This window comes from Gossypium hirsutum, chromosome A12 (assembly GCF_007990345.1).
Source record: "Gossypium hirsutum isolate 1008001.06 chromosome A12, Gossypium_hirsutum_v2.1, whole genome shotgun sequence".
Taxonomy (NCBI): Eukaryota; Viridiplantae; Streptophyta; class Magnoliopsida; order Malvales; family Malvaceae; genus Gossypium; species Gossypium hirsutum.
Window position 1 is genome coordinate 15,245,213 of NC_053435.1, and position 10,375 is coordinate 15,255,587.

The 10,375-nt window shown below is 34.4% G+C and overlaps 3 protein-coding genes across 3 annotated transcripts; 2 read left to right on the top strand and 1 right to left on the bottom strand.

The window, feature by feature from the left end:
* Nucleotides 1-2,858: 2,858 nt before the first annotated feature.
* On the top strand, nt 2,859-4,843 carry LOC107890538 (phosphopantetheine adenylyltransferase). The gene is made up of 6 exons (XM_016815023.2): nt 2,859-3,550; nt 3,648-3,719; nt 3,854-3,913; nt 4,021-4,115; nt 4,372-4,441; nt 4,563-4,843. The coding sequence occupies exons 1-6, from the start codon at nt 3,416-3,418 to the stop codon at nt 4,689-4,691; spliced, it is 561 nt and encodes a 186-aa protein (XP_016670512.1). The 5' UTR covers nt 2,859-3,415; the 3' UTR covers nt 4,692-4,843.
* Nucleotides 4,844-5,002: 159 nt separating this feature from the next.
* LOC107890533 (pentatricopeptide repeat-containing protein At5g66520) lies at nt 5,003-6,962 on the top strand. The gene has a single exon (XM_016815010.2). It carries the CDS (start codon nt 5,003-5,005, stop codon nt 6,869-6,871), a length of 1,869 nt encoding a protein of 622 aa, XP_016670499.1. The 3' UTR covers nt 6,872-6,962.
* Nucleotides 6,963-8,290: 1,328 nt separating this feature from the next.
* Nucleotides 8,291-9,468, bottom strand: LOC121211325 (tubulin alpha chain-like). The gene is made up of 3 exons (XM_041084005.1): nt 9,313-9,468; nt 9,145-9,221; nt 8,291-9,070 (listed from the first exon to the last, which is right to left on the bottom strand). The coding sequence occupies exon 3, from the start codon at nt 8,966-8,968 to the stop codon at nt 8,417-8,419; it is 552 nt and encodes a 183-aa protein (XP_040939939.1). The 5' UTR covers nt 8,969-9,070; nt 9,145-9,221; nt 9,313-9,468; the 3' UTR covers nt 8,291-8,416.
* Nucleotides 9,469-10,375: the final 907 nt, after the last annotated feature.

Genomic DNA, 10,375 nt, shown 5'->3' on the forward strand with positions numbered 1-10,375 from the left:
TGAAAGGACTTAGTTGAGAAACTTAGAAAGGATGATATGTAAATTGTAAGGATCAAATAACAACAAGGTGAGAAAGCATGGATTTGCATGTCAAAATACCCTTAATGCATGAAGTGGCCGGCCATGTGATGATGTTCCTCCACTAAGTCTAATTAAATATATATTATAATGGTAAATGACAAAATAATCTAAATAGAAAAATAGATTAATAAGAAAAAGATGAATAAAAGAAGAAATGGAAGGAGAGAGAAGTGTTCGTCTTCTTCTTGCAAAGCTGAACCTAAGTGAAGAAAGAAAGAAAAATTGTTAAAAGAATTCGGTCAATTTAAGGGTTAATCAAGGTAAGATTTCATGTTTTTTTCATTAAATTTTATGAAATTTAGTTAGTAGACAAATCTATATTATAACCCATAGGTTGATTTTTCTATTTGGTGACAAAATGTGCATTCAGTTGTGATGTTTAGATGTTATGAGGATAGTGTCTGATGCTTTGGATAGAATATTAGAAAGATGAAGAATGAACTAGTTAATAGATATATGAACATTGGTATGAACTTATGAATAGATGTGGAGTTTTTATTTTTTTTAGTTAGAAACATTCGGTCAAATTGTTATGTGGAGGAACTAAGTGTTTAAATGAAATAAAAATGATATTACATTTGAAACTGTATATTCGGCCTTGTAATTAAGTATATAGGTGATGTTGAATTTAATCTTGCACATTCAGCTATATAGGTATACACATTTGTGATATTATCTTTGATTGTATATAATCGACTAAATGAGTGATGTTGGCTTATAAGTTGAGTTTGATTCATGATTATATATATATTTGAATGTAAACATATTTGAGATAATGTTATGTTTGGAAGTGATGATGCATCCGGCCTTGAGGTAATAGATGAATATTTGTTGAAGTTTTAATGTCTTGAACAATTAGGTTGTAAAATGTAATGAAAATTATTAGACTATATATGTGAGTAATTAGCAAGGGTGGTTGCCGTATATACAAATATATATATATGTGTTATATATGTATGTATAATTAAAATATTGATTGGATTATTGATAGTAATGTGATATTATGTGGTTATTAGCCGAATAACCCAAAAGCATAAGGTAGAAAGATCAAATTTTACCATGTGTTCCTTATGATATAAAATCATTAAAATTTGGATACAAATAACTAGCAAGGCGGTTAAACTAGTTAATCTATTTAATCAAGCTCAAGAACTTAAAGGAGGGGAATCAAGCAAAGGCAAAGCGAGGAGCATCGAGTAGCCGATTTGGAACCGTTTTATCCAACACAAGGTAAGTCCATAAGCATTTCTAAGGTTGATTAATTTATACATAAATGACTCTAGTGTATCATGAGAGAATTTCTTTTGTTAGGTATTCTTTTGGAGTGATATACATATTTATAATTGTGGCCGTATGTGCCAATTGAATTAAGTAAATTGTCTTATTATAATGGGTCAACATTGGCACTAAGTGTGCGGATTTGAATGGCACTATGTGTGCGGAATTGAATGGCACTATGTGTGCTGATTTGGATGTCAATACATGAGTGAATCTTCAAGGCACTATGTGTGCGGTGTAGCATGGCACTATGTGTGCGAATTTGTTTAGCACTATGTGTGCGAAATCGGTTGATGATATAAGAAGTATAGGGAAAGAATAAAGTGCTAGAGCTATTACCTGAAATATCGAAGTTGAGACATGAAACGTATATGCATGGATACATCTAGTTCATCATTGTTTCATACTTTGAAAAAAAAAGATTTAAACCATTTGGTTGTTTGATAGTCGATCGGATAGCAATATTTGGCTTGTGGTTGGATCGATAATCTAGTTAATTGTAGCATAGATCGGTATGGCTGAAATAGTTGATCTTACATTATTTCTCTTATGATCTCATGTTAATGGTCTTATTATATTGCTTATGACTTACTAAGTTGAATACTCATTTGGTGTGTTTGCTTGTCTCCTATTTAGATTTCCTTGACCCATTTTGCGTGCTTGGAATCATCGTCGAAGTCATCACACCAGCTTGCAACATTTTGGTACCCTCTTCTTAGTTGATCTAAATGAACATTTCGGCATGTATAGGCTAATATGTATTTTGTTTGAACGTTGATATGTATACTTCCAGCCATGTGAATATGGCTTAAATACTAAGTTTGAATTTGGTTATGTTTAATCATGGTATAAATCGTCTTGGTTATAATGTGTAATGCTATTAATGAATTATATATATATAAATCTATACATATGTTTGAGTGTTGAAAATGCTAAGAAATATTGATTATGTGTTTTTGGGGTAGTTCGATTATGACACATTTATATAGGTGATTAATTGCAATTTGGCTATTGTATATGATCTTAGTATTTAAATTGAGATAGCGTAATGGGTCGTCTGGTTATGTCTGAACATAACATAAAATCGTATGATATGGTTGTTATATGATGTAAACTTATGTAATGGTTTTGATTGAACTTGATAATGATTAATTATGTGTTCCGGCTATGTATGAATAAGGATCGTATATGGTAGTATAATGAATTATGCATTATTAAAGATGAACTTAACGAAATGAAGATGATAGAAGATGCATGAAAATTTTACGAATAAGTATTTGGTTCGGTAATATCTTGTAACCCATTCTAGCGATGGAAACGGGTTAGGGGTGTTACAGTAAGTTTCATATATGTATGCATATAAATACGTATCTTACTCTAAACCTAATACGTGTTTATGTGGTCTCATACGCGATCTCACGTGTGACTTCGCAGGAGAATGTAGATTCTTATCTTGCGAACACCTATTATTATGCGAGCTCAATAGAATAGGTCGATAATGCCAAGTATCAAAACAAAGCTCAATATAGAAAAGGAGGGCTTTTCCTCCTTACCTCCCAACAAATCTCAAAAGACTAAACCCTCGTTCCTCTCCTCTCCATTCACATTAGCACTCTCTTATCTTTTTAACTCTCGGTCTTAGCATGGGTGAATTGGCCCTCCTCACACCATCATCTTCTTCTCTCTAGTTGATTTGTGTATCAACAATTATTTATTTGTATTTATAAATTTTATTTTATTTTTAAATGATAGAATTCATAGTTAGAGATCCAAATTACGGAAGTAGTCATCCCCGAATCATGAAATGTGATTTGATAACATTGACAAGAAGTAAATTAAAATTAGATAAACAGGTAGGTAGGTAAGGTACCTGAAAACTAAAGTCCTCCTGCTTCACTAATCTTATACCCAAGACCATAGGCACTTCCTTTTTTAAGTTATAAAACCCAAGAAAGGATTCAACTTGTCTAGGTTCGGTGTACCTAACCCAAAGTCAGCTACCTATATATTTCTCTCTTTTCCTTTGTTGTATCGGTTTCAGTTGTGTGATATATAGATGACGATGTTGGAAGAGCAAAAGGATCAATCCACTTTGGTGAACCCACAACTGTCGCCGCCAAATTCATATGGCGCCGTCGTTCTTGGTGGCACCTTTGACCGCTTGCACGACGGCCACCGCCTCTTCCTCAAAGTAAAACTGACATAATCATCTCTCTCTCAAACTATGTTTTACTTTTATTTCTTTATCCCAATATGATTCTAAGAGACAAAACTTTTGCTGGAAATAGTCAGCAGCGGAGATTGCCAGGGATCGAATCGTGGTGGGTGTTTGTGATGGTCCCATGTTATCCAAAAAACAGGTAATTTTTTTTTTCTCATTCAATATGCTTTTTACTCTGAACTAATCTAAATCCTAAACTTGTTTACTTGGTTTAAAATGGATTAAGAGAAAAAGGCATTTGATTAACTGTAGCAATCCTTCTCTTATTGATAGTTTGCTGAATTGATACAACCCATTGAAGAAAGGATGCATAATGTTGAGAATTACATTAAGGTATGTAAGTATTTTTATGAGAAAAGACCATGAAAGAGTATTGGGGGGGGGGTGATCAGTCATTCGATGATTTTCTCTATTAATAAATTTTGCTTATATTTTTGCAGTCTATCAAACCAAAGCTAGTAGTCCAAGTTGAACCTATTACAGATCCCTATGGACCTTCAATCATTGATGAACATTTGGAGGCCATTCTTGTCAGGTTTGTTACTGACTAACTTCTCAATACAAGAGAACTCTTTGGTAATCCACTTCACATGAATGCTTACTTTGCTTTCTTGATCTTGTGCTCTGAATTGATGTTTCCTTTCTGGATATGCCTCCTTTTCACAATGAATTAACGTTGATTCGGCTTATTCGAGTTAGTAAAAGTGGCAACAAGAGATGAAGTACATCATATTAACCTTATATAATGCTAGTGAATCCTTCTTTGCCTAACTGCACTAGTTTCTTGACAGTAAGGAGACATTACCAGGTGGAGTCTCCGTTAATAAGAAAAGAGCTGAAAGAGGCCTTTCACAGTTAAAGGTTTGTTTTTGTCTGGTTAATTTCCATGCTGTTGGTAGTATTTAAAAGTAAGACAAATTTTGTTTATAATTTCACAAAATTTTTCAAGGAAAATGTCTTCATATGGTGCCATTTTCTGCAGATTGAAGTTGTAGATCTAGTTTCTGAAGGATGTACTGGAGGCAAGTTGAGTTCAACAACACTAAGGAAGCTTGAAGCTGAGAAAGCCAAAAACCAGGAGTCTGCCACAAGCTTGATGGTAACAAGCTGATATCATATCAATGGCTGCAAGAAAGGTGGCCATATTTCGATGGTTCTTTTTTTTTTTCCTTTTTCTTTTTGTGAAACTCCAACAGCAAAAATGTACAAGGACACCTGAAATTTAATAAAATTAAGCATGCAAGTGTCTTCTTATTAAAAGTATCAATATTGTTAAGATTTAAATAGCTTGACGAAAGATCAAATAAGGACCACATAAAGGAAATGCAAGGATAACCATATGTATGAAGTTATCAAAAACCTTATCTACATTTGTTAGATTAAATTGAGGAAAGAAACTATTTTTGCCTTACTAACCAATAAATGACACCCCTCACTTTATCTCCAACAAAGCAGCTGTCCCTGGAATTGAATGCCACCCAGACCTTACCTGTACTTGAACAATGTTCAACAATGGAGGAACTCAAGCAGATTCATGCACAGATGTTAAAAACAGGCCTTGTTGCAGATACCGTCTTAGTAAGCAAAGTCCTTACTTTTTGTGTGTCTTCGAAATATGGTAATCTAGAACACGCTCGGATGGTTTTTGATAGAGTAAATAGGCCCAATACTTTCATGTACAACACCATGATTAAAGGATACTCAGAGAACAACAAACCAGAAACAGCCCTTCTTTTATATCAGCATATGCTGGATCTTTCAGTTCCACATAATTCCTACACTTTTCCTTTCCTGCTTAAAGCTTGTTCCAGTTTGTCAGCTATGGAAGAAACCAAGCAAATTCATGCTCACGTTGTTAAGTTAGGTTTCGGCTCAGATGTTTATGCTGTGAATTCCTTGCTTCATGTCTATGCATCATCCGGCAGCATGGAAGCTGCGCGTTTGCTCTTTGACCAGGTCTTGAAACGAGACGTCGTTTCTTGGAACTTGATGATTGATGGCTATGCAAAGTGTGGCAAGATGGAAACTGCATATGAATTTTTCAAGAACATGCCAACGAAGAATGTCATCTCTTGGACAACTATGATATCTGGATATGTTGGGGCGGGCATGTACAAGGAAGCCATGAATTTATTTCAAGAAATGCAGATTGAAGGTGTGCAACCAGACAAAGTTGCCCTTGCAAGCACTCTCTCTGCTTGTTCATATCTCGGAGCGTTGGATCAAGGGAGATGGATTCATGCATATATTGACAAGATAGGAATTGTGATTGATCCAATCTTAGGCTGCGCCCTTACAGATATGTATGCAAAGTGTGGTGACATGGAAGAAGCTTTAGAAGTTTTTAAGAAACAGAAGAAAAAGGAAGTTGCTTTGTGGACTGCATTGATTTATGGATTTGCAATTCATGGTCGTGGAAGAGAAGCGCTGGACTGGTTTGAGACTATGCAGAAGGTCGGAATCAAGCCAAACCATGTCACTTTTACAGCAATTCTGACAGCATGTAGCTACTCAAGACTGGTTGATAAAGGAAAATCATTGTTTGAGAGCATCGAACGAGTTCATAAATTAAGGCCAAGAATAGAGCATTATGGCTGCATGGTTGATCTACTAGGCCGAGCAGGGCTCCTGGAAGAAGCAAAGGGATTGATTGAGCTAATGCCTGTAAAACCAAATGCTGTTGTTTGGGGAGCATTGCTCAATGCCTGCCGGATTCATAAAAATGTCGAATTAGGTACAAAGGTAGGGAAACTGCTGCTTGAAGAAGATCCGGACCATGGTGGTCGGTATGTTCACTTGGCGAGCATTCATGCAGCAGCAGGGGACTGGGACCAAGCAGTTGAAGCAAGGAGGGAGATGAAAGAACGAGGGGTTTCGAAACTTCCGGGATGCAGTGCAATTAGTCTGAATGGGGTTGTCCATGAATTCTTGGCCGGGACCAAGTCCCATCCACAGGCAGCAGAGATTTACCGCATGTGGGACAATATAGCTGAAAGACTTGAAAAGGAAGGATATAAACCTGCATTGCAGAATCTACTGCTTGATCTGGACAATGAAGCCAAAGAAATGGCAATCAATCAGCACAGTGAGAAGTTGGCTATTGCATTTGGATTACTTAGAACTAAACCAGGGACAACTATTAGAATTATCAAGAATCTTCGGATATGCGAGGACTGCCACACTGTAACAAAACTTGTGTCCAAGATATATGATAGGGAGATTGTCATGAGGGATAGAACCAGGTTCCACCATTTTAAGGATGGCAATTGTACTTGTGGAGATAAATGGTGAGGAAGGAGAGACCACAACATTATATTAACTCACCTGTTAGTACACCAACTAGGAGTAGTTAATGTATAAGCTTTGCTGAGCACAAGGCAAACACCTTCAGCTCCCAAAAATTAAAAGAATCCAATAGAGCAAATATGAAGCCCGGTGGTCCCTTCGGCATTTAGCCAAAAAAGTAGATATATTTGAGGCAACGAAGAAAGCATGGGAAGTAGCGGAGCTGCTTAAGAATGAAGCATTGCTAAGTTGAATCCACCCATTTTAGATGGACGTCACCGAAACCATATCGATGCTCATTTCTGCCGCACCAAAACCTGGAAAATAAACCCAACGCCTTATTGGGGGAGGCCCCAAAATTGAGGGTGCGTTTGGTTCGCTGTATTGGATTAGAGGTGTATTGGATTAGAGGTGTATTGGGATTAGAGGTGTATTGGATTAGAGGTGTAATAGCAAATCAACTGTTTGGTTGAATGTAATGGAATAGAGGCGTAATAGTAATCTTGTGTTTGGTTGAATGGAATAGAGGTGTAATAGCATAATGGAAAAAACTAAAATGACTAGAATACTCTTAGCATAAATTTGTTTTGGTAAATGATTATTGTTATTGTTATTTAAATTTTAATAAGATTATTATTATCAATAATAAATAATTTAATCATAATTTTTATTAAATATATTTTAATTAAAATATATAATTTAATAAAATTCTTAATAATTAGCAGAAATTTGTTTTGGTAAATTATTATTAACAATAAATAATTTAAAAGATAATTTAACATAATTATTATTAAATATAATTTAATAAAAATATATAATTTAATAAAATTCTTAATATTAAATATTCTTATATGAATTTAATAAAATTATAATATATAATACTATAAAATATAATTTAAAATAATTATTATTAAATATAATTTAATAGAAATATATAATTTAATAAAATTCTTAATATTTAAATATTCTTAAATGAATTTACTAAAATTCTTAATATTTAAATATTCTTAAATGAATTTACTAAAATCATAATATATAATACTATAAAATATAATTTAAAATAATTATTATTAAATATAATTTAACAAAAATATATAATTTAATAAAATTCTTAATATTAAATATTCTTAAATGAATTTACTAAAATCATAATATATAATACTATAAAATATAATTTAAAATAATTATTATTAAAAATATAATTTAGTAAAAATATATAATTTAATCAAATCATTATATTCCAATATAAATATCTTAGTCAAAATATGACTAATTTTCCGAAGCATGGGAAGAGAATTTATCTAGTAATTTTAAAATTTATCTCAAAAATGCTTAAATTAATAAATTGCAAAAAGAAATTACTGTAAGTTAGAGCATATGAAATTACTTTTTGAAGCATATGAAATTACTGTAAGTTAGAGCATATGAAATTAAGCAAAGATCCATTAAAATATGTTTTGAAGTTTGATACAATAGAGAAGGCAAACAAAATAACCCATTTTTATTAGCTGACCAATAAGTCCATTGGCAGATTTTACTCTATATTCTAGCCTAGTACTCATCCCCTTCATCTTCATCTCCTTCACCAGATTCCAAGCCCACTTCTTCATAATCTTTCTCAAGAGCAGCCAAGTCTTCTCTAGCTTCAGAAAACTCACCTTCCTCCATACCTTTACCGACATACCAATGCACAAATGTACGCTTTGCATACATCAGATCAAACTTATGATCAATCCTTGAGAACACTTTAGCAACACTAGTAGAATTTGAAATCATGCAAACTGCCCTTTGAACCTTGGCCAAATCCCCACCAGGTACCACAGTTGGAGGCTGGTAGTTGATGCCACACTTGAACCCTGTGGGACACCAATTAACAAACTGGATGGTCATTTTGGTCTTGATTGTTGCCAGTGCAGCATTCACATCTTTAGGCACCACATCTCCTCTGTACATCAAGCAACAAGCCATGTATTTCCCATGGCGTGGATCACATTTGGCCATCATTGAAGCTGGTTCAAATGCACTGCTTGTGATTTCTGCTACTGATAGTTGCTCATGGTAAGCCTTTTCCGCGGAAATCACTGGTGCATATGAAGACAACATGAAATGGATTCTAGGGTATGGGACTAAATTGGTCTGAAACTCATTCACATCCACATTTAAAGCACCATCAAATCTCAAAGATGCAGTCAAGGAAGAAATAACCTGTAAACGATCCAAACATCATAAGTATACACATACAATGCAAACAATCAAATTAAAGCTATCATTTATTGTACCTGAGAGACCAGCCTATTGAGATTAGTGTAATTTCATCTGAAGTTAATTTCATCTGATGCCCTGGAGTTAATTTCATCTGAAGACCACAAGAAGCAAGTAAGAAAACGAAATTCTAAATTCCACAAAAGAAACCAACTACTGCAAAACTTGAGAGCATCAGGAATAACCATTCTCTTGTCTTGTCATATGGTGCAAGAATCCCCTCATAAGCCTTCAATTCACACCAGCGAAAGCTGCCACCCCATGCTTAGTCTTTGCAAGGAATCATCCTGCAATCAAAGAAAATATCAATTACCATAAGGACAGTCAAAATGAAGCCCAGTTATATACTCCATATATGCTGAAGCCAAACACATTGCCTTTGCACCATAAGATTCATAGACCTTGTCAGCTATTAGTTTTCTCTCAATCCAACAATAATAACCTGAAGTACACTCATTCTACTCTCTTTCAATTCGTCCCTACATTTTACCTATAACCAACTATAACAAACACACAGATCTCTAACAAGAAAAACCAATAGCAAACTCTCATTATTAAACATAAAGCCAAATTGATTAGGAAACTACTTTGGAGGAAGATTGCCAGTAAGTTGCTCAAGTCAAGACTGGGAAACAGATCTCTAGATTCAATTTTGTAACACATGCAAGTTTACCAAGTCTACCACTCATTTCACTACACAAAGACACCCTGAAAATATTGCATTCGATCATTTCACAAGAAAATAGATTGATAATCTAAACATCCATCAGTATTGCAAATGATAAGCTAGAATTGGCAGAGATTTACAGGTCCACGATAGAAAGTAAAGCAATCCAGTATAATAGAACCAGAAAACCTTACATAGAAAAGAACATAAATGATATTAAAATCAATAAAAACCTGGGAGGAGTTTGTCCCAGCGAAGAGTCCTCTTCATCACCAGTCGAGTACAAATTAGTAAAATTTGACTCAAACTTTTCATCATCCACATCGACTCGTGGTTGCACCTCCAATTCATCCATCAATTCATCATCGGTCTCCTTATGCTTCCCAGCCAACTTTCTCCGCAAAATGGCCTCAAGAAATGAAGGGAGTGCCTCTTCATACCCTTCAAAGTACTTCTTGATTCGGGTTTTCAGCTCTGGCACCAAAGAAATAACAAAGTTAAACAACATAACAAAAAAAAAATTAAAGACTTGTTCAAAGTCGGGCAAGGTTTAGGGATTCTGATTTGGGGAAGAGGGGAAA